The sequence below is a fragment of the Octopus bimaculoides genome, chromosome 25 (genome assembly GCF_001194135.2).
Source record: "Octopus bimaculoides isolate UCB-OBI-ISO-001 chromosome 25, ASM119413v2, whole genome shotgun sequence".
NCBI lineage: Eukaryota > Metazoa > Mollusca > Cephalopoda > Octopoda > Octopodidae > Octopus > Octopus bimaculoides.
Window position 1 is genome coordinate 1799581 of NC_069005.1, and position 18994 is coordinate 1818574.

General features: G+C 40.4%; 1 protein-coding gene across 2 annotated transcripts in view; it reads left to right on the forward strand.

The window, feature by feature from the left end:
* Nucleotides 1–6: 6 nt before the first annotated feature.
* The window catches only part of LOC106875562 (chromosome transmission fidelity protein 18 homolog), a 31414-nt gene continuing 12426 nt past the window's right edge, over nt 7–18994 (forward strand). For both annotated transcript variants that reach the window (XM_014923765.2, XM_014923766.2), the window contains exons 1-17: nt 7–4891; nt 6801–7097; nt 8371–8541; nt 9837–9961; nt 10398–10481; nt 11220–11266; nt 11818–12010; nt 12224–12400; nt 12674–12771; nt 13149–13272; nt 13906–14009; nt 14809–14902; nt 15517–15615; nt 15850–15977; nt 17023–17097; nt 17880–17991; nt 18433–18603. In XM_014923765.2, coding sequence (XP_014779251.1) covers nt 4834–4891; nt 6801–7097; nt 8371–8541; nt 9837–9961; nt 10398–10481; nt 11220–11266; nt 11818–12010; nt 12224–12400; nt 12674–12771; nt 13149–13272; nt 13906–14009; nt 14809–14902; nt 15517–15615; nt 15850–15977; nt 17023–17097; nt 17880–17991; nt 18433–18603 — 2157 coding nt within the window. In that variant the 5' untranslated portion in view covers nt 7–4833. The remainder of the gene's footprint in view (nt 4892–6800; nt 7098–8370; nt 8542–9836; nt 9962–10397; nt 10482–11219; nt 11267–11817; nt 12011–12223; nt 12401–12673; nt 12772–13148; nt 13273–13905; nt 14010–14808; nt 14903–15516; nt 15616–15849; nt 15978–17022; nt 17098–17879; nt 17992–18432; nt 18604–18994) is intronic.

Consider the following 18994-nt stretch of genomic DNA (forward strand, 5'->3'; position numbering starts at 1 on the left):
AGAGTCTTCTTTAATCATTTCACCACCGGAGAAGATTGGAAGAAATCCTTTCTGCAATATGAACACATATTTATCTGAGTTTATGTTTCCCTCACACTCCACCAGTTCTAATCAACCATTGCTCTAAATTCCTCCCCAGACCATCACAGAATAGCTGCCATGTTTCATTGTTGGCTGCAAAATTCTTGATCACAGAGTCTCCAGATCCACACTCGACCACCGTGAGGAAATACAGCGAATCTGGACTCATCAAAGAATATGACAGTGTCCCAAAATGCTAGTGGCCTCTCCACCATCTCATTGGCCCCATCTTTTCTTCGCTTGATGTTAGCTGGTCGAAAAAGTGGCTTCCTTTTTGCTGCTCTGCTATAGTAGCCAAGTTTGTGGAGATATCTGACAGCTGTTCTGGGACGGACATCAGCTTGTTCTGCTATGTCAGAGGCCTTACAATGGGGATTATCCTCCACACTTCACTTAACAAAGCAAAGGCTCCTGTCAGAGGGCCCTGGTTGACTTGGGCAAGGTGATGTGGACTCCTTCCTCCTCTGGTGAATTGTACAATCACCCTATTCACTGTAGAAAGCAGGATCCTAATTTTACACAATTTTATGCTAAGTCCACCTACAATATGGCCTCTATTAAATTTGGACACTTCCGAGGTTCCTTTTGTATGTGGTATGATTAAACAGTCACATATAGTAAAGAATTAAAGAAATACGATTAAACAGTCTCATATAGAACCTGAAACATAAAAATCATCATCATTGTTTAACGTTTGCTTTCCATGCTGGCATGGGTTGGACAGTTTGACTGAGGACTGGCAAGCAAGGAGGCTGCACAAGGCTCAAACCTGATCTGGCAAGGTTTCTACAGCTGGATGCCCTTCCTAACGCCAACCACTCTGAGAGTGTAGTGGGTGGTTTTTATGTGCCACTGGCATGGGGGCCCTTCAGGTGGCATTGGCATCAACCACACCTGAATGGTGCTTTTTACATGTCACTGGCATGGGAGCCAGTCAGGCGGCACTGGCATTGGCCACGACTATGATTTCACTTGACTCAACAGGTTTTCTCAAGCACAGCATGTTGTCTGATGATTGAAGGGTACTTTTAAACAGTCTGAGAAAATATAAACCTTTTCAAGTTAAAATAAACATAAAACAATGTCTATTTACTTCTGTCATGTTTGTGTATCTATAAATATATGTGTGTGTCTATGTGTCGATGTTTGTCCTCTGTCCATTGCTTGATAACCGATGAACTCCTACCTGAACACTAAATCCGTTGCTATACTCACTGCTGATTTTCACCTCAGCGACAGCATCCCCGTACATGGCTTGGACAGCTCTCACCAGTCCTTCATCTACCCTTAGCTTCTACGCCAACCACCAGATGAGACAGAGAGAGACCCTATCAAAAGCTTTTACCCATATTGACAAATACCAAGAACAGCAGTTTACTTTTCACTCAATGCTTCCCTTGCAGGTTGTCTTACCATGAAGACAGCCTCACTAGTTCTTCTCCCTGACACAAAATCGAACAGCATCTCATCTACGCCAATTCTCTTCCTAATTACTTAAGCTATGACACTTCCTCTAACTTTGGTCCACCAATTTGATTCCTCAATAATTATCACCGTTGACTATGATTCTGCTACAGCAGTTATTGGCTTACAATATCTTCCTGGACAATCTGTTTAACTATTTCGGTGACCACACCACGTTTCATTCCACCACACATATATATCGTTGTCGTCCTCATTTAACATCCACTTTCCATGCTGGCATAATACTTGTCAGTATGTGTGTGTATATATATTTTTTTCTTTTACTTGTTTCAATCATTTGACTGCAGCCATGCTGGGGCATGGGGCCTTCAGCCGAAGAAATTGATCCCGGGGAGGTAGCGACGATAAGATGTAAGGGAAACAACTCTGCCAAAATTAAATTTCTCATTTACCGGGAACCCTCGGTGGGAACGTAGGTCAAAGCTGGCAACGATACACCTAGAAAATAGAAAGGGATTTCCAGACGCTGTCACAGATGGGTACTTCTCCATGGCCCCTTTATCCTTACCTATTTATGAGTGAAGCCCAGCCACTTACATGATAAGGTGCAGCGTATAGCTATCACATGAATACAAGTCATCCGTCAGCACATACATATATACACTCACCAACCAATTCTGATAGAAGGACAGGAGCGGGCATCTTGCAGTAAGGGGGTAGATGGAGATGGCTACCCCAGCTGGAAAAGAGAGAGAGAGGAAAGGGGGCAGCGAGAGAAGGGGGTGAAGTTGTAGGGGGTGCGTATAAGTGAAATGGTACGGAAGACCGGACAGGGTGATAAACTGAAGATAGCAGAGTTTGAAGCAGGTTCTTTTAGTTTCTTAATGTGAACAGGAAGGCCATCCAGCCATGGAAACAATGTCAAAGACACTGAAACAAGATGCGGTTCTCTCATCTGTCGGCTCTTGTTGTCCTGTTCAACTGATGCCTTCATGGAAAATGGACGACGATGCTGATAAAATGACTTATCCGAAGGGGTTAACGCAGATGTATAACTTTTTATGAAAGTTTCCTACAGACTCCTAAAGGCCCTGCAAAACTACAAGATATCTGGGGGGGGGGGGACTAGAGTGATGCATGGCTTTTAGCTTTACACTGTGGCAAATGTAAACGACTTTTTATAGGAAAAGTGATAAATGAGGAAAAGAGCTAAGAACTGTACCAAACTGTTATTCAGAAAACAAATAAAGGGAAATATTTATTAGGAGAGAGAAGAAAAAAGCTAAAAATTATTGAACATAATATGGCAAAAGATAAAGAAGGCAAATCTAGGTATAACACCAACGTTCCAGACACTTATGGTTCAGAACTTCTTGTAATCGGTGCTAATTTACAAAGAGGAACTTCAAATTCTTGCAACCACCAGACTAGTTTGTTGGTACCTTGCATAGTACAATGTTAATAAAGTTGTATGATTTATACTAATGTACAGTTACCTGGATTTCATTTAATTATTTAATATTTGTTTAATTTAGAATGTGTTGACCTAGGTGACCTCCACCCCATGTTTGGAAAAAAATCAGTTATCTGGAGAGGCTATGGAATCAAAAGTTTTAGAAAATTGATGTATCTGTAGGATATTGTGCATAAAAGGATGAATTTTTAAACACATAAACATGAAAACATTTCCACGTGTTTTACAAAATCAAGAACCCATTGAGATCCTTCAATTCTTCTGGGAAAAACTGAATTACTAAGAAAATGCTACCTGTATAGAAAGACCTGGCATATGTAGAATATAACAAGGAATTGACCTAACTGTGGTTTAGAGAGTGAAGAAAAATATTTAGAGATTACAATGGTCAGGAATATTATTGACAGAAAGAGTACAATTATGAGTACAAGTGAGGTCGTCTGAAAGATTTCTTGAGTAATACTACTTGACAGGGAAGGTGCGTGGATTACTGGCTAGACTGTCTGGTTCACAATAAATCCACTCACCTGGAAAAAATGAGTTGTACCTGTAATTCAAAGGGGACCAGCTTCATCACATTCTGTGTTATGCTGAATCTCCCTGAGAACTATATTAAAGGTATGTGTGTCTGTGGAGTGCTCAGCCACTTGCATGTTAATTTCATAAGCAGGCCATCCTGTTGATCATAACTAATAGAGAGCCTTAAATGTGACAAGGTGCAGAGCCCAGGGAGCAGAGAATATTTCCAAGTTAAGCCACATTGAGGGGTCACCACTCCATTATGATATGAATGTTGCAGCACAGAATTGCAAGACAGATTCTTCAAGCTGAGCCAAACTGACAGCAGACCTAGGGGTAGTCCAAGAATGAGATGGTTGGTCGTGTTTGGGAATCCAGCCAGATAAATGACTGCTGCTTCTGACAGGACCCTATGGAGGAGGTACCCGAGGACTCCACCTGCATAACCCTTTCAGGTGGAAAAGATGGGTGGATGAAATAGGAAAGGAAGGCTACAAAATGAGAAAAGGGGAAGCGAAAATGTAAGAAATTTGAAATTTTTTTTTAGAAAAAAAAATTCAAAACATTTCTTTTTAAATGAAACACAAGAATACGAAAACTTTAAGAACGACCATAGTGCTGAGGAATAAAAATAAAAAGAATAGACAATGAACCCTTCCTCAATTTCTTACCTTTTTCTTTCTTCATGAGTCTTTTTAAGAATGTTACTGTTTATTTGAGAATAAATTTCGAACAAGGAAAAACAAAGATTGTGTGACGTTGATATAAAGTTTCGTTTTGGGATTTGGTTTGCAAGAATCTTTATATGAGTTCGTGTGTTGAAGCATGTTCTGTTGTGTCAAGGCACTGGAAGAGAATGACTCCCCCACCGCAGACACAACATAATATAAAGTTTGCTGGAGAAGAACAGAAGTGAGTGAGTGAGAGAGAGAGAGATAGATAGATAGAGAGAGGGGGGGAAGAAAGGTTGGTAAGGGAGATAAATCTGGTGTGTAGTAATATTTCGCGGGAAAATGAATTTCTAGAAATCAGCTGTAAACAAGCTGAGTGCGATGATGCTAGGCCTGTGTTTGTAGATAGTGTAACAGCTATATACTCACGGAGATGGATACATGACATATAATCAATATATAGAAATACTTTGCTTCCGAAAGAAGTGTGATTTAATAACCAAAACACAAACACGATGTAGGTACTATCGATCCTACGACGATGTATTTGTAGGTTTCATATCTGTTCACTCATCCCCAAACACACACACACACGCACGTATACCTACCTTTATATATAAAACTTGGATTTTAGGAAATAAGAGTGGATAAACAGTTACAAAAATGGATGAGTTTGAATTAATGTACGCCGACGAAATGCAAGCGATGGACGATTTAGAAGGTAAGTTGTATATAAATGATATAATACAATATGATATATTGCAGTTTTGTCGTATTCAGGATATTTGTTACCGTTTCGATTAATCTCTGACTAAATTTTGACAAATTTCGAACGTGAGCTGTAGAAACAAGGAAAGAAAGAGAGAAAAAAAAATACTTGTGTTTAGGAAAGTTCCCAGACTTCGATGGGAGATTTATGTTGCGAAACATACTTTACCACCGTTTCGTGTTGTTGAAATCGATGAATGTCTTATTATTATAAACGGAAAGGAAATCGTAATTATTACAAAAAGAGCCTAAAAAGAATTAAAAAAAAATTAATACGAACCGATATGGAATTGTTAGAGCGCCGAAAAAAATTCCATTGTGGTGTTTCTTCTATTTCTTTAACGTTCTGGGTTCATTTCTCGCTGATGTCGTTCTCCTTTCCATTCCTCCGGAGTTGATTAAAGCATTAATCAAATATTGGGATCGTTATAATCGATTAATTCTCTCCTCAAAATTGCTGAACATGTACATATATCCGAAACGTTAGTATTATTAATTATAATCCTTTTCTTCACTGTTGGGAAATAAAACGTCTACGGAGGTAACGAAATCTGGACGTAAACAACGACCCTTACATTGATACAAAACAGAAGGGGCCACATGGAAACGACGTTCACATAACTTACAAAAATAAATCGCTATTTTACATAATCGACTTCTAAGATTAATTAACCTGAGTTAATTATCGTTTCGTGATAAGGGGGATTAAACGGCAGACTCTCTTCCTAATTCATTGAGCTTTGACCCTTTCTGTAACTTTCACAACTTGGTTCAACCATTTGATCCTCTTTAATTATTTCTGTTGAAGGCACCACCTTTACCTGTGTGGTAGTTGATTATAATGCAGCTACACCAGTCGTTGGATTGACTCCCTCGTGGACAACCTGATTAACTATATGGTTAACTAGGCCGGATTCCACTCTGCCAGATATTTTAAGCATCTCTGGTGATTCCTAATAGGCCGGAAGCTTTCCCTGTCTTCATATCCTTAATTGCTTTATCTTCCAAACTACTGCTGACAGGAGCCAGCGAGCAAGAGGATTGCTGCAAGCTCTGCTGTCTGGTTTTTGGCATAGCTTCAACAGTTGAATGCACTTCTTGACGCCAACCATTTTACAGAGTGACTGGTACCAGCACAGTTAAGGTCACCAAGTGTCTTGCAAGACAAGGCCACCTCAAATTATTTCAAACACCATCTTAATCCTTTAGCATCTAAATTGACCATATCTGGCCCAAATATGCTGCCTGTTTTAAGTTCAAACCGACCAAGTCTAGCCTCTCACACCTACCCTACAATGTCATTCTAAATACAGACAATAACATCATCAAAATCCCCAAAGCTATGAGACAATGCATGACGAATTCAAAACAATGTGAATAAATAAGCTTTATTTTTAGCTGAGCAATTTCAACACGAAACGGTTAATAACGACAAAATCACTTTACTAAATTCTTGGCTATTTTCAAAATTCCTTAAAACATAAGCAGTATATTTCAATGGAAATATGGTAACAAAAGGGTTAAAGTGATCTAAATTAAAATCTTCCATCAAAGATTTTGTGTTAATTTATGTTCCAAACGTCATCTTAATAATAACAAAGTTGTGTTAATAAATTCTTCATTATTTTCTAAATTAATTGAAATAAAAGTAGTCTATATCAGCAGAAATCTAGCAACGTAAGGATCAATCCTTTTCTTACCAAATTTCTTTGATTCCATTCATAGCAAACCTCTTCTACGAAATTTAGCTTTGTTCTTGCATGAAAAAAACCTGTTGAAACATGGAAGAATGACTTTATCTGATTGTTGAAATAATGTACAGAATTAGTCTTTGGTTCTTCATGTTTTGTTATATCTTTCAGTTCCAGAAATAACAGCCCCTGCTTCCAGGCGTTTCTTAAACTTCAATTCTGGTGATACACAGAAAAATAAAGAAATTCCTCCAGACAAAGCTTTGAATTTGAGTTCTGAGTTTACCGAAATTGATCCTTTGTCTCCAGATACGATAATTAACGAGCAGCTAAGGAATGGTCAATCAAAGCGTGTGCTGGAATTTCCATCAGAGGATGAGATGGAAGAGATTTTGGCTTCTGGTGCTGAGCAGTCTGAAAATGGTAAACATTGTGATATCAATGGTAAAGCAACTTCACCAAATAACGGTAAGTTTTAATTTAAATTTCATTTAATATCAGTGTGCAGGAACGACGTGGCACAGAGTAAAGCGGGATGTGAAAGGAATTAGAGGTGGCATTGTTCTGGTCATGTGACATGTATTGGTAATGACACTGATGTGCAAAGAAATATCAGAAGTTCCATGGGGACAAAATGAATAAATAAGTTCCATGGGGACAAAATGAATAAATAAAGCGGTCGCTATGATCTTTTTCAAGGTGTCACCCTGGCAGCAGTGAAGGCTCACAATCATGAGGTAGTGAGTTCGATTCCCGGACCAGGTTGTGTTCTTGAGCAAGATATTTTATTTTCACGTTGCTCCAGTTCACTCAGTTGTAGAAATGAGTTGTGACGTCACTGGTGGCAAGCTGTATCGACCCCTTTGCCTTTCCCTAGGACAACATCAGTGGCATGGAGAGGAGGGGAGGGGAGGCTGGTTATGAATGGGCGACTGAGGGTCTTCCGTAAACAACCTTGTTAGGACTTAGAGGGGGAACTTTCTAGGTGCAATCCCATGGTCATTTATGACGGAAGGGTGTCTTTACCCTTTACCCTAGCTTGACCGTAGTCCAGTGACCTAGAAATAAAAGAATATGCATATTTCTATTCACCCCCTGAGGTGCAGAATAATACGTTTGTGAAGGGAGATAACTTTGCTGATCAAAGAGTTATTTCCCTTGATAGTTGTGTGTTTTGCTTTAATTATTCTTGAATCTTAAGGTTTTATTCGAAGCGACATCGTTCCTCCATCTCGGTATTGGTTAATTCTTAGAACTCGCTGCTGGCTGTCCTGTCCACTGTTACAAACATTGACCATGCACCACCGTCCTGCGTATTAACTACTGCCGCGCCAATGAAATACGGACCGAATTCTTTAAAATCACACCCTGCTTCTCTTCAAGGTTCGACCGTGTGTATATGCGTCTGTAACTTAGCAGTTCAACAAAAGAGACCGATAGAATAAGTAGCAGGCGTAAAGGAAAAGTGCTGGGGTCAATTCATTTGACCAACAAAAATTCTTCAAGTACTCCAGCATGGCCTCAATCTAATGACAAACAAATAAAAGATAAACTAAAAGATCTTCCAGAAGCCTAGTTGTCTTAGACCAATCTAATATGTTCCTGTATATCCCTTAACAAATGGGATGGCCATGGATAGAACGCCTTTGATCATAGGTCTGCTCCTTCAACAGTACAGTTTTGTTTTTACATTTTTATTTTCATTTTTTTTTTAGTATTTTGTCTTTCTTCCTATTTGTAGCTGTTCCTTCTGCTAAAAGACAGAAACTGATGCCAGGCACAACGTCTGGAAACTTCGATGTGGAACCAACGATTTGGCACGATGTTCTTGATGACGACTTTTGCACGGAAACAGAAGCTTTACGACAAAAGACGAGGAATTCTCAGGAATATCAGCAAACACAAAGTCAAGGTAAACTGCTCTTACCTGTTTGCAATATAAACAACATCATCATCATCGCTGTTTTAACATTCATAGCACGATTTGAGCATGATCATTACCAGCGTCGCCTTCCTGGCTCTTGTGCCGGTGGCACGTGAAAAGACATTCGAGCAAGATCATTGCCAGTGCCGCTGGACTGACTCCTGTGCAGGTGGCACATAAAATACACCACTTTGAGCGTGGCCGTTGCCAGCACCACCTGACTGGCCCTCGTGCCGGTGGCACGTAAAAGCACCCACTACACTCTCGGAGTGGTTGGCGTTAGGAAGGGCACCCAGCTGTAGAAACTCTGCCAAATCAGATTGGAGCCTGGTGTAACCTTCTGGTTCACCAGTCCTCAGTCAAATCGTCCAACCCATGCTAGCATGGAAAGCGGACGTTAAACGATGATGATCTTCCATGCTTACTTGATGTATTATGGGTGAGGTGGGGTTGCCTTATAACAGTGTGTCGCTGCATGCACTGCTTATTGATGGTTCCCTTCTACTCCTGATGGACAACACCTTTGCACTGCGCAGGTGACAATCCTCCAACCCAAAGGTCTGTTTTTTGGGGTAGTCTTTGCTGGTGAGGGTTTTAATGAGGTCAGAATGAAAATTCTACCTCAACCTCTTTTAGTCATCTTTTAGGACACAGAGAGGAAACATTGGGTCTATTCTTTGATGTTCTTGTCCCCACACAGCACTAGAGCGACGTGAAATGAAGAAGTGTTTTGCTCAAGAACACAACAGGCTACCCAGTCCAGGAATCGAACCGACAATCTGGCTGTTGTGAGTGCAACATCCTAACACCACATTTGCACGGATTAGATGGAATTTATTGAAGCAGATTTTCTGTGGTTGGTGTTTGTATATGGATGCTTGCTTATGGCTATTATGCAATGTCAAGACATGGACACACACGCACACATATATATAATACACTCATATATACTTACACACATTCCACTCATTCATACACACACACATACATGATAGGTTTTCATCTACCGAATCTACTCACAAATCTTTGGTCAATCCAGGGGTTATAGTAGAAGATACTTGCTCAAGGTGCCATGCAGTGTTTATCTTTGTGGCCTTTGGCTAGAAAGACAACAACTATTTAGGAAAATGAAGAGAAATATAAACAAACAACAACCGGTGAATGTTATTTGTGGGCTTCATTTGTTCTGACTTTTCTGAAATCTTAATAAGATTGGTTTCAATACTCAAAATTCTTGTGAAATAAATTCAAAGATCTTTGAGTCAGTTTTTTTGTTTTTACAGATGCCAAGAAACAGAGGCAGCGTGTCAGCTTCTCCATTCCGAAGACCAATTTCTTCAGTGTCACATCTTCCGATGGCACTCGAGCTTACATGAGGATGAGGAGCTGCGAGACTCTTGAAGCAGAGGTAAGACACAGGTGTGGAAGGAGAGGAATCCTCATCTCGTTCATGTTTCATTTTGGCCCAGTGATGCATTCTGGGTGTGACAACTGGAGAGAGAGCAAGCGAGAGAGAGCCAGAGGGAGAGAGAGCAAGAGAGGATAAATGAGAGAGAGAGAGAGGACAGGAGAGAGAGAGAGAGAGCAAGAGGACAAGAGAGAGAGAGCTGCTCTACCACCACTCGGCTGATATTCATTTACAGTTGAGTAAATGAGTCAACTGGAGCAATGTGAAATGAAGTACCTTGCTCAAGGACACAATACATTATCCTGTCTGGGTATTGAACCCACGACATTATAGTCGTGAGCCAAACACACTAACCAATTGGCTATGGGCCTCTAAGGACTAAACCACCACCACCACCACAACAACAATAAATGGTAACTTTTAATTTCTTTCACAGGCTACAAGAGTTATCAACACCAAGAATTCTCTGCAACTCCTTGATGAACCATTCTCACGACTGATGGAGAAAATTAATCTGGAGGTAAGTCCTGTCTAATTTACGTGGCCACTGATGGCTCGGTGAATATTTCGGTGCTATCATAGCGGAATTAGGACATCTACCAAGTGGGGGAATATTGGGGTCTCAGGAGGCTAATGTGGGGTGGGGCATTGTGTCTATCTACCTGTCTATATATCTGTCTGTCTGTCCATCAACATACCTGCCTGCTTATATCTCTCTACCTGTCAGTTTATATACTTACCTGCCTATTTACCTAGCTGTCTGTCTGCCCATCCTGCCATTTACATACATACCTATTCACACCTCTCTACCTGTCTTTCTATATACCTTTCTACCTATCTGTATATTTGTCCATCCAGCCACCTTGATACCTGTCTGTCTATATGCAGTACCTACCTACCTCTCTATTTATTTGTCTGTTTGGCCATCCGTCCATCAACATACCTGCCTACTTATATCTCTCTACCTGTCAGTTTATATACTTACCTACATATCTACCTAGCTGTCTGTCTGCCCATCTGGCCATTTAGATACATACCTGTTTACATTTCTCTACCTGTCTTTCTATATCCCTCTCTGTCTGTCTATATACAGTACCTACCTACCTGTCTATTTATTTGTCTGTCTGCCCATCCATCCATCTACATACCTACCTGCCTATATCTCTTTACCTGTCTATCTATCTATTTCCACCTGTGTGTATTTGAGACCATTCCTAATTCTTGAACCTGATCTTATTTTTTTCCCTTCTCTTTCCAGAAAGCCATCAAAATTTCAGAAGAAATCAATAATCTAGACTCAGCTACGTAAGTTTTACCATTTCCTTCACACCCTTCAGTGCACTTTAAATCATACCCCTAAGTATAATTTTAACCACACCCTTAAAAAACTGAATACACTTCTAAGCCCAATTTTTACTCACCTTTATTTATACCGGCCATATCCAACTAAAATATTGAACCATTTTTATGTACAATGTAGCCATATCTGGCCTCTCACGCTAACCCTACAATATCATTCTAAAAATTAGCAGTTACCTCATGAAAATCTCAAAGCTATCAGATAATGCATGATTAATTCAAAACAAGGTGAATAAAAAAGCGTTACATTTGACTCAGAATTATGTGTGTTCTAAAGGGTTAAGTTCATCTTAATCACTTCTCTAATTGCATTACCCTAACCACATCCTTAATTATGCTCTAACTGTGCCATAACCAGGATGTAGGAGAGGCTGAATGTGGCTGGTTTGAACGTAAAACAGGGAGAATATTTTGGCTGGATATGGCCAGTTTAGATGCTAAGGGGTCAGTGACACCTGGGAATTCAGATGTCTCTTATGTTTGTTGTTGTGTTGTAGGGAAGGTGGTTCAGTCGGCAGTGGACAGACACATACAGATGCAGAGGGTGTCTCTGGGGAAGAAATGGAAGCACAATCAGTACGTGTGGATGACATCCACAATGAAGAGCGACCAACAACAGGAGGGAACGAAGACAATTTGTGGGTGGACAAATATGCCCCAAGGTCTTACGCAGAGCTGCTCAGTGAAGAGGTAAGTTCTCAGGTTCAATCCCGGCTTCCATCAAGTTTTTTTTTTTAGTATTAGGGAGTAACCTGGCTGGCGGAGAGTGATTTTGTTGTTGTATGGGATGGAGTATAACAAGAGTTTGCAAAGTTATGACAAAGGCTTGCTAAGTTATGACAAGGGTTTCCATTGCTGTTTATGAGTCCAAGAGGGTGACTTTCTCGATTCCTCTTCTTACAGAATATCAACCGTTCCTTGTTGCATTGGTTGAAATTATGGGACCATGTTGTGTTTAACAGACCAATCAAAATGAACCACAAGAAGGCTGATGTTAAGACAAATGTCCACTTTAACAAGAAGAAACAACAGCAAATGGTCAGCGAAGAATTGGACAAACAGAATCGTCCACTTCAGAAGGTAAACAACTTCACATTTGATCTTGTTTTTCTTTTTCTTTTTTTTTTAAAATTGAATATTTTTTATTTTATGTTTGTCATTGTTTAGTAAAGTTTACAACTTTGACCTTGCTTCTCTATCGTCATTGTCATCATCGTCATGATCACCGTCATCATTATGATGATAATCATCATTGTCATCTTCATCATCGTCATCAAATTCATTATCATAACCATCACCATCATCATCTTGACATTCATCTCCCTTTTCTTTTTCATTTGTTTTTTTTTCTAGATTGTTTTGTTAAATGGTGCCCCTGGTCTGGGCAAGACGACATTGGCCCACGTCATTGCTAAACATGCAGGCTACAATGTAGTGGAGATGAATGCCAGGTAAGGGCAACAGTAATAACCCTTTCTATTATAGGCACAAGGGATGAAATTTGTGGGGAGGGAACTAGTCAATTACATCGACCCCTGTACTCCACTGGTACTTAATTTATCAACCCCCAAAAAGATGAAAGGAACATTTGTAAAGATTATGTAGTGTTATCTAAAGATTATAAAGGATTAATGCAGGGGTGAGGATTACAAATGGTGCCCAAATTGTGGGTGGATGGGTAGGGAGCTGCAAGAAGGGAGCAATTACGAGAGAGTAATGGTGGGCATCTCCGGAAATAATTAAATATCCACTTACCTTTCTCCCGTTGCCTTTATTCTTTGATTGCTTCTGGAAATTTCTAAAGAAACCATTCTTTTGTCTCTTGTAGTGACGACCGCAGTGAAGAAGTGGTGAAGACAAAGATAGAATCTGCGATTTTGATGAAATCTGTGGTTGAAAGTGACCCGCGGCCCAATTGTCTTATCATTGATGAAATAGACGGAGCCCCACAGGTACGTTAGTCCATGTTGGGTGGAGCTGATGTGTTGGTTAGTTAGAATGGCTCTGTGGTAAGAAGCTTGATTCCCAACCACATAGTTCCAGGTTCAGTCCCACTGTGTGGCACTTTGGACAAGTCATGTCATGATATTTGAGTTTCCTTTGATCTTTGCCTTCAAAACATCTTCATCCAACTTTGAAGGTCTTCCACTGTCATCTTCCAAGCTAAACTCTCCAGCTTTGAATTTTGCAAACCATCTTCGAACAGTTGATTCCCCTACAGCATCATCATCATCACCATAATCTTCACAAATGTTGTTGCAAGTCTTTGCAGCATTTTCTCCTTTTTTTAAAAAAAGAAAAGCATTAAAATGTGAATATGAAATTTTTGGTTCTCCATTTCAAATGTCAATAAATGGTAACAAGAATGAAAGACAAATCTAATTTTAGTCAGGAACAAAGAAGAGATGCACCTCCACTTCAAGCAATGCAAAAGTTTTAACTGTGTTACGTTTCAGGTGTGTTCAATGAAGCATTAAAAGATTTAGCTTAAAAACGCTCAGAACTTTCTGGGCAACCTAAGATATTCTTCACCTCACTTTTACTCCAAACTAGACACTATATTTCTCTCTCTCTTTCATTTCCAGGCAGCCATCAATGTCCTCCTGCAATTGGCCAAAGAAGGACAAACAGGAAAAAAGAAAGAAAAAGGATTGTTGCTTCGACCAATCATTTGTATTTGTAATGACATGTGAGTTCTAACTCTTGTATCTTCTCCATCTGTGAAGATCTTGGTTCTTCTTTCTGTGCCGTTCTTTGAATATCTGTTCTTCCTTCTGTTAAGATCTAAACTTAATTTTCAACATCCTGTTGAACAATGTCTAAGTCTACTCAATCAGAGCTGATTTATGACTAAACAATAATGACTAAAGACTTAAGAGTACTTCTAGCATTGATTAAAAACAAATGAGTATCTCACATGTTTAAGGTGTTTAGGGATTATTTCCCTAAAATTTTTGATGTTAAGCCATTAGTATTACCCTTTACTTGTTTCAGTCACTAGACTGTGGCCATGCTGGGGCACCACCTTGAAGGGTTTTAATCGAATGAATTGACCCCAGTACTTGTGTCTTCTTTTAAAGCCTTAATCGATTTGTCTTTTTGTCAAACTGCAAAGTTGGAGGGATGTAAGCAAACCAACACTGGTTGTCAAGCCGTGGTAGGTAACAAGCACAAAGTCAAATCACACACACACACACACACAACAGGCTTCTTTCAGTTTCCGTCTACCAAATCCAGTCACAAGGCTTTGGTCAGCCTGAGGCTTTAATAGAAGACACTTGGCTAAGGTACTATGCAGTGGGACTGAACCCAGAACCATGTGGTTGGGAAGCAAGCTTCTTACCTGTTGAAAATAATCCTTTTTCGTTATAGGCACAAGGCCTGAAATTTTATGGGGAAGGGGCTAGGTTGATTACATTGATCCCAGTTACTCTAAGAATATTTTTGTTGTTGTTTTCTAAAGTCAATCTATCTTCTGTCATACCCAGGTATGTGCCATCGCTCCGACAGCTGCGACCAGTCGCCCTCATCTTCACCTTTCCTCCTACAGACTCCTCTAGGTTGGCAGGACGACTTTATCAGGTTCGTCTCTCTCTTTCTCTCTCTCACACACCATCATCATCATCATCATTGTTTTATTGTTTTCATGTCCTATTTTCATGCTCGTATGGGTTGGACAGAATTTGTTGAGGTGAATTTTCTACAGCCGGATGCCCTTCCTGTGACCAACCCTCACCTGTTTCCAAGCAACGTAAATATTTCCCCTCCTTGGCCAGACATGCATCCATAGAATATTGGAAACAAACGACACCGCTTGTATGACAGTGACATTCATTTACAACTGTCACATGAAGTAAAGGCCAGGAGACAGTAACACACACATATATATCTATCTGTCTGTTCCTCTGTCTGTCTGTCTCTCTCTCTTTCTCTCTCTCTTGCCCATTCACCCATGCCTCCCATCTTTGAATGAAATTTAAGGATGGAAGCAGACTTCTTACCTACACTCCAATTTTGCTTGTACCTGTCCCCCCCCCCCTGGTGCTGGAACAACACCCTTTGACATTTGGTTTAAATCTTTGAGACGGAAGCAGGCATTGGTCTGTGGAAGCATCTGATTTCCTCTTGCACGCATATCATGATACCGTTTCCAATCGCATGTTCCTTACGATGGTCGATGTTTCTTTTGGTTTTAGGTTTCAAGATGGGAAACATTGAAAGCCGAAATGAATGCGTTAATGGCGCTCTGTGAGAAGACCAGCAACGATATTCGGTCTTGTCTGAATACTTTGCAGGTGAGTGAGTGTTGTATTGGGGAAGAACTGTCTCCATTCAGTCTTCTTCATCGTTTTTATGTCTGCTTTTCTTTGCTGGCATGGATCGGATGGAGTTCAACTTTGTTTTGTTTCCTCATCAAAGAAAGTTGGAAGTGAAAAACATCTTGTACGATGGCCCACCACCCCCATCTCACAAACTCCTGGTCACTGTGCCTCCCCACTGCCAACCATTATCTCTGTCTTTATTTCCAGTTTGTGCAACGCCAGAAGCAAGAATTCAATCTACGTCTGGTCAATAGTATGCACATTGGCCAGAAAGACGTCCAACGCAGCTTATTCAGTGTCTGGTATGACGTCTTCAGGATGCCACGGCTCAAGAAGTAAGTACACACACACACATACACACACACACACACACACACACACACATATATATGTATCATCATCATCATCATCGTTTAACGTCTGCTTTCCATGCTTTCATAGATTGGACGATTTGACTGAGGACTGGTGAACCAGGTGGCTGCACCAGGCTCCAATCTGATCTGGCAGAGTTTCTAAAGCTGGATGCCCTTCCTAACGCCAACCACTCTGAGAGTGTAGTGGGTGCTTTTTATGTACCATCGGCATGAGGGCCAGTCACACGGTACTGGTAATGGCCACGCTCAAAATGGTGTTTTTTACGTGCCACCTGCACAGGAGCCAGTCCAGCGGCACTGGCAACGATCTCGCTCGAATGATTTTCTAAGTGCCAACACACACACAGACACACACGTAGACACACAGAGGTTTGGCCAAAAGTCACCTGACAGTAAATCAAAACCATTTAATTCCAAGATTTATTTATGTTTAACAACTGAAAGAATTTCATAAAAGCATCTAAATGAGAATCAACATGAAAATTGTTCAAACTGAAGTCCTTCTTGAGTGACACCATTTTTCTATACAGAATAACAGATAGAATTTATGGAATTTTGGTTTACTGTTGGGTGACTTTTGGCCAACCCTGTGTATATGTATTGGGGAGATGGTGGTGGTGGTGGTGGTGTCACTGTTAATTATTATTTAACGAGAGGGATGAAGGGAGGAGAGCAGTGAGGGGTCGGGGTCAGTGTTGTTGTTCAAACATCTGAAAATTGATGTCTGCAGAGAAAACATAAAATGGCAGGAATTTCAGAAGGTTGTAAGTTTAATCTTGTGAAGGTGCATGGTGTAGTGGTTAGGGGTATTCAGCTCACGAGCGTAAGGTCGTGAGTTCAATTCCCAGCGAGATGTTGTGTCCTTGAGCAAGACACTTTATTTCACATTGTTCCATTCCGCACAGAGATTTGGCTGCTGTTTCTAGCAAGTTGAGCAACCACACAGAGGATCCCATTGTTGTTGTTTGTCAAAGTGGTAGTATTTACCAGAGCTTTTCTGTTCCAGGAGTAAATATTTGACCGTTCAAGACCTGCAGACTTTGGCCACTAATGTCCAGCCCAATACAACACCAACTGCCCGGTAAGTCAACTGATCTCTTTATTGTGTTCTCTGTTGTTTGCGTAATTCCTTTGTAAGTTCGTCCAAGTAAGAAGCTGCCTCAACTCCTTGGTCTGTGACCAACCGTGACTCGAACTACTCTCTAACACTCATCTCCAATCTTTATCATGACTCATTGACTCTCTTACTGTGATGCAACACGATGACTCACTGACTCATCAGAATGACACAACAGCGTGTCATATTGCACCATAGCTGTTCACCCCAGACTTAGAAGATGTGAGACAAAGAAACAGATTGATGCCACCAGATGTGAGATAGAGTTTCTGGTGTGGCTACGGGCCTCAGAAGCTTGTTTACCAACCTAACGCCAACCACGCCGAGATTATAGTGGGTGCTTTTTACATGCCACTGGCACAGGGGCCAGAGGAGTTGGCATCAACCACAATCAGATGGTGCTTTTTATATGCCACGGCATGGAAGCCAGTCAAGGTGGCACTGGCATCGGCCATGTTTGGATGGTGCTTTTCACATGCCACCAGCACGGGGACCACAACTACAATTTCCATTTGATTTGATATTGATATTGATGTACTTGACCCAATAGGTCTCCTCAAGCACGGCATGTCGCCCTACAATCCAAGGTACTTTTGAGTGGGCAGGTTATGCGACACTGGTTGACGGTATCTGCATTGACAGAGGTGGACAACATCCCTATTTAGCATCAGTTTTGGTCCAGAGATGGTAATAATGTTCTTTGGGTCGAGTCTATCTCACTCTGTGGATCGTCTTCTTTCTTGCAGATTCCAGAACATTCTACAGTCCACCTATGCTGCTGGTGAATTCGACAAGATATTACACGGCCTCTTTCAAAATTACCTCGAAGTCAAGTTTAAGGACCCGAAAATGGGAGGAGTAAGTTTAAATTGCTCACCCTTCTCATTGTTTTGTTTTTATTGTTGTTGTTCACACACCATGAAGATATAAGACTGAGCCGTTTCTCATCTCTCGTCTACTGTCTCTGTCTCAATGTCTAACCCCATTTCTTGAGAAGTGGGGCTGTCCATTTGCGGGTCAACTTGGGGAAAGTGTTTTTTAAAATTTATTTATTTCTGTTAATCTTTTAATCTTTCTGTTAATCTTTTAATCTTTCTGTTAATCTTTAAATCTTTTTGTTAATCTTTTAATCTTTCTGTTAATCTTTTAATCTTTCTGTTAATCTTTAAATCTTTCTGTTAATCTTTTAATCTTTCTGTTAATCTTTCTGTTAATCTTTTAATCTTTCTGTTAAACTTTAAATTTTTCTGTTAATCGTTTAATCTTTCTGTTAATCTTTTAATCTTTCTCCATTGTTAGATTAACATGGCTCTTGATTGGTTGGGTTTTGTTGATGAGATTAACTGCTACATTCATTCGAACCAAGATTATACGATGATGCAGTACCGTCCCTACCTGTGCGTTGTGTTTCACTTCATGTTTGCCTCAAACACGCACCCCAAAATACTCTACCCTCATCAAAACACTGAGGTAAGTGTACGTTTGTGAGGGGCTGCGGTGGGGACTGGGGGTGAGGATGTTCTAGTTTCCATTGGTTTTGACGATAAACGGTCGTGGCTGTGTGGTTAAGAAGCTTACTTCCCCAACCATATGGTCTTGGGTTCAGTCCCGCTGTGTGGCACCTTGGGTGAGTGATATGATAGCCCTCGGTCTACCCAAGCCATGTGAGTGGATTGGGTAGATGGAAACTGAAAGAAGCCTATAATGTATGTACATGTGTATGTATATATAAATATATATATATATATGTATATCATCATATATAGTGTGTGTGAATAGGTATGTATATATATTTTGTGTGTGTATATATATTGTGTGTGTATCATCATCATCATCATCATCGTTTAACGTCCGCTTTCCA